Source organism: Lathyrus oleraceus, chromosome 6, assembly GCF_024323335.1.
Source record: "Lathyrus oleraceus cultivar Zhongwan6 chromosome 6, CAAS_Psat_ZW6_1.0, whole genome shotgun sequence".
Lineage (NCBI taxonomy): Eukaryota > Viridiplantae > Streptophyta > Magnoliopsida > Fabales > Fabaceae > Lathyrus > Lathyrus oleraceus.
Window position 1 is genome coordinate 117,566,462 of NC_066584.1, and position 4,553 is coordinate 117,571,014.

The 4,553-nt window shown below is 29.6% G+C and overlaps 1 protein-coding gene across 1 annotated transcript; it reads left to right on the forward strand.

The window, feature by feature from the left end:
* The first annotated feature begins 370 nt into the window (after nt 1-370).
* LOC127092246 (zinc finger protein ZAT5) lies at nt 371-1,644 on the forward strand. Its single transcript, XM_051031097.1, has one exon. It carries the CDS (start codon nt 612-614, stop codon nt 1,497-1,499), a length of 888 nt encoding a protein of 295 aa, XP_050887054.1. The 5' UTR covers nt 371-611; the 3' UTR covers nt 1,500-1,644.
* The last annotated feature ends 2,909 nt before the right edge of the window (nt 1,645-4,553 follow it).

A 4,553-nucleotide genomic window follows, 5' to 3' on the forward strand; every position in this document is an offset into this window, starting at 1 on the left:
TATATATATATATATATAATATATATATTATAGATATATATATATATATATATATATTATATATATATATATAATATATATATATATAATATTATATATATATATATATCTATATATATATATATATATATATATATATATATATTATATATATATATATATATAATATATATATATAATATATATATATATATATATATATAAAAGAAGAGGTGAAAGTTGTGTGTGGTTCCAGGCTTGCAAACCAATCCTCTAAAAAGGAATCGTTGAGAAAAAGTAATGGGTTTGCTTCAAAGCCAACCGAATCTCACTCGTTTCTTCCATTACCTCCTCACATACACATACTTCACAATCTCTCTCTTTTGCCTACACTTCACACCTTGTTGTATTTTAATATCTCTATATATAACTTCCAATGTTGGAAAACCAACTCTGGCAATACCTAATTTATAACCATTAAGGTTATATTTATATTCTCTTCATCATAGCTTATTCATGCACCTTTAAACCCTTTCTTTACACCACTAATATATATTAACTCTCTTTCATTCATTCATTCATCTCAAACTTCACACCTTCTTCTCTTTTTATTCTCTCTCCAAAAATTAAATATGCAACTCTTACAAGAACAACAACTCATGCTGGTTTCTAAGGATCTTACACAACAACAAATTATAAAAGGAAAGAGAACAAAGCGTCAAAGGTTGCCTTCTCCACTTCGGTTAGCCATGTCTTGCAATGAAGGAACGAGCAATTACGATCACGATCACAATCACAACGAGAGAAATTCAAAAGGAATTGACTTCACGATAATAAAATCGCGTCACCGATCAGAAGAAGAGAAAGAAGAAGAAGATATGGCGAATTGTCTTATTCTATTAGCTCAAGGTCGTCATCATCATCGTCGGGATCATAATCCTGACGACGACAACAAAAGATCTTCGAATTTTTATCTTTACCAATGCAAGACATGCAATAGGTGTTTCCCTTCATTCCAAGCACTTGGTGGACATAGAGCAAGTCATAGCAAACCTAACAAACCAAATTGCAACAACAATGTTACAAGAACTTTTGTTGATGATCATTATGATCCAACCATGAATACTATACTCTCTTTGCAAGCCTATACGGCCGCGACCCCGATTACTACTATTACTACTACTACTAATGCTGCAACGAAAAAGTCGAAAATTCACGAGTGTTCGATATGTGGCGCTGAATTCTCGTCGGGGCAAGCATTGGGAGGACATATGCGACGACATAGAACACTCGTGAATACGTCAACAACAACGACGACAGCGGCAACAACTTCTTTGAGTATGAGTATTGGTAGCCCTAAATCTCATGAAGCTAAGAAGCCAAGAAATGTTTTGAAGTTGGATTTGAATCTTCCAGCTCCAGAAGTTGAACAAAGAGATCAATCCAAGTTTTCTTTTCAGCCTAGAGAAAATGTTATTGCTTTCTCTAGTAATTCTTCTTTGGTGGATTGCCATTTCTAAATCTCAAGTTTGTGTATTCAGTATTAATTCATTGACCTTATTTTTTTATTTTATTTTTTTTACTTTTACTTTTTCAATTAAACTTGTATATGTTGATAATTCTTTCCATTCATTCTACATTGAAATTGAAAATTGAATTTTTTCATATTCAATGGCTTATAACTGTAGATGTTGTTATAGTTTGGTGATTTTTTAGTTAAATGTTAATTATTATATATGATCGTGATGCATGTGATATTTAGTTTATTAAGTTACAAGTCAAAAGAAGCTTCATCTATGATATTTTTCTGTATTAGCATTGTCTGTCACTATAGTATTGAATCCGGTATATATCATATTCACGGCATGTTAAATGAGATTCTTATATTCATCACTTTGCGTAGAAAAATGTTTCTTTTAGGTGCAGTTTCTATCTTAATTCATTCTTTTTAAAATTAAAAAATAAAAATATTAAGAATGTTAGTAAAATAGATGCTACTTTGCGTGTGGAGAGTGCAATTTTCACTAAAATTAGACACGTTTTTGAGTTAATGAGCCATATAATTTATACTAAGAACAAAAGTTGCACAATCTTTAACAAATCCATTGCAAAATTGCTTTTCCATAATAACATTTCTTTGATTATTTCTTTTGACTCTTTTTGAATAAGCCTTGTGACAGTTCCTAATGGAAATGTTAAGAAGCTAAAAAGAACGTCAACAAAGTCCTTCCCTGTTTCAGCAAATAAGACTTTGTTACTCTCTTCGTTCACCACAAGTTTAAGTAACACATAATCCTCCGTTTAGGAAGCAGCCATGACTGAAAATAGCAACTAGCAAAAGAGAAGTTGGGATAAGTCTATACTCTTTGTGTATTGTTACGGTTAAGTTCTGGTCGTATATTTTTCAGTTCATGGTTCCGTTGAATTTGTCATTGTGTAGATATGGATGAAATGAATGCGTATATTTCATGCTATAGGATATTTATCACGCTTGAACACATCGATGATAATATATAACAAATTTTGAATAAATATTGGATATTTTGGGAAAGAACAAATGTTAGATTTTCGTTTTACTGAATCTTTGAGAAAAACGGATACAACATATTCTCTATAAATTTTGTATTTATTTGTTTCTGATATAAAAAGAATTTAGATAAATAAAATAAATATTTAATTAAGAGATTATGTTAGAACATAAAACTTAAACCAATTTTTTTTCACTTGCAATTTCTGTTCATACAATCTATCACATTGACACTTTTACTTTGTAAAATCTCATGGCGCTCTGATTAAATATAGAGGGTTTCACAACAATGTTTGGGTTTCTTGTGGATTCACTGATATTTAGAATGCTTTTATAACGAGGCTTTTAGGTTTCACAAAGATCATTAATGGTAGTGTCTTGAGCATTAATATTCATTAAATGGACGACAAAGATTTGTTTAAGGACAATGAAGAAACCGAATAATCACACTTATCTTTTACCTCATTTATTACTCAAAATCGAGATAAAATATATTTTTTTAAATAAAAAAAACAATAAAAATATGTTTCAACTCAAGCGTCACATACCTCTTGATTTCTATTAAAAACCGAGGGGAAAAGGATTTTTTTATATTTACATTGTTTACACAGAATATTAAAATAAATTGTTTAAACATATCATGAGTTTGACAATCAATTCTTGAAGAACAACCTATCTTTTCAAATTTTTGATAAGTTATCTATTCCAAATAAGCGAATTTTCTTTCTGTACTTGTAATCCATCTCAGAGAGATTTCATTATCTTGAGCAAATACTTTCACATGACAGAGAACATGAAGGAGAACGTGAAAGAGAAATGGATGATTATTTTTAGGAATAAATTTCTCAATATTGTCAATTGAGGAAAGCAATAAATTTCTCAATGTTTTCTTTGATTGACAGCATATGAAGTTTATTACAAAAATACAACACCAACATCAACATCATTATGTGAGATAAATTGCAAGGGCAGAAAAAATATTTTGTTCAATATTAAAGAACATTGAATATTTTTTCTGTCTTTCGACCCATCCCAGAAAATGATGTGTAAGACTTTTGAGCGGCTACATATAAGTTAGGTTTAGGATAAAATTTGATTAACGAGTATTTTTATAGTAAAATATGATAATATAATCCCTCAAGTATTAAATATAACTGAAGAATAAATCATTAATTAAAAATAAAAAATAAAATAAAAAGAAAGACACCACTTTTAAAGAAATAAAAATATAAATTGTTGATGTTGGGATTCGAAGCATGTTCCAAAATATTTTCTCCTTCGGTTTTATTTAGAAACGATGGAATATGTGGTATTTATTAAAATAAATATAAAACATGGTGTGCCTTGACCTTTTACCTCGGTTTTTGGTAAGGTGATGTGAAAATTTTGTCATAAAATATATTACTTGTAATCTTGCGTATACTATTAAATGCTCTAAATGTTGTAAGTTTGGGCAAATAGAGTAATCAGTGGACTCTCAAGAGATCAATCTTTATTAAAGAGTCTGGTATTTATTAATAAGTATAAGAGAGGATATTTTGATAACATTAATAATTGATCAATTGGTACTAGAAGACAAAATATTAATCGGAGATATTTTGCTCCCACTACTTAATATTATATATATTATATATTATATATTTGTATATTATAATTATGTGGTGGAAAAGAAAGAAGGAAATAGTGGATAAGAATAAAAGAAAGGAAAAGAAGAGAGAAAAGAGAAAAGGGAAAGGAAGAGAGAAATAGGAAGGGAAAGAGGGAAGAAAGAAAAAGGAGATCCATGGATTATCATCATCACCATCTCCTCATCTCAATTCCTCCATCCTCTTTATTCTATCCTTGTGATAAGGTGAGTTCCTAGTTAGTTGTATCTTGGGAGGAAATATTTAGAGACTTGGGAATTTTAGGGTTTGAGGTGATTCATTGTTTGTTGCCTTCTTGAATACATGTTGTTGTTGGTTATGACATGATGAAATTGTTGTTGTTCTTGTTTCCCTATAGTTGTTGTTCTTGCTCCCATGTTGTTGTTGTTGTAATTATTGTC

What these genes read in the sequence shown, in the direction of transcription:
- LOC127092246 (XM_051031097.1), top strand. Translation starts at nt 612, where the DNA reads ATGCAACTCTTACAAGAACAACAACTCATGCTGGTTTCTAAGGATCTT.